The sequence below is a fragment of the Sinocyclocheilus grahami genome, unplaced genomic scaffold, assembly GCF_001515645.1.
Source record: "Sinocyclocheilus grahami isolate Dianchi unplaced genomic scaffold, SAMN03320097.WGS_v1.1 scaffold4565.1, whole genome shotgun sequence".
NCBI classification, from domain to species: domain Eukaryota; kingdom Metazoa; phylum Chordata; class Actinopteri; order Cypriniformes; family Cyprinidae; genus Sinocyclocheilus; species Sinocyclocheilus grahami.
In genome coordinates this window covers 14,784-15,053 of record NW_015509477.1, presented here as the reverse complement: position 1 = coordinate 15,053, position 270 = coordinate 14,784, and the positions used below count along the sequence as shown (strand labels likewise).

At 57.4% G+C, this 270-nt stretch overlaps 1 protein-coding gene across 1 annotated transcript in view; it reads left to right on the top strand.

Annotated features, from left to right (window-relative positions):
• Positions 1 to 15: 15 nt before the first annotated feature.
• Positions 16 to 270, top strand: part of LOC107576892 (protein FAM118B-like) — a gene marked incomplete at its 5' end in the record, with an annotated part of 8,284 nt that continues 8,029 nt past the window's right edge. Inside the window, one exon of the mRNA XM_016263014.1 lies at positions 16 to 269. Within this exon, the coding sequence (XP_016118500.1) occupies positions 16 to 269 (254 nt within the window). The remainder of the gene's footprint in view (position 270) is intronic.

Sequence of the window (270 nt, the reverse complement as noted above, 5' to 3'; positions counted from 1 at the left end):
TGCTCGGCTGACTAAAGGAAGTTGTTGCCCAGCCTGAAGACCAAGCGCGCCCCTGAGCTGGTGCTGGTGATCGGCACGGGGGTGAGTTCAGCCGTAGCTCCTCAGGTGCCCGCGCTGCGCTCCTGGAAAGGTCTGATCCAGGCGCTGCTAGATGCTGCCAATGACTTTGATCTGCTTGAGGAGGAAGAGAGCCGCCGCTTCCAGAAAAGTCTGCAAGAGGACAAGAACCTGGTGCATGTTGCTCATGACCTTATCCAGAAACTTTCACCG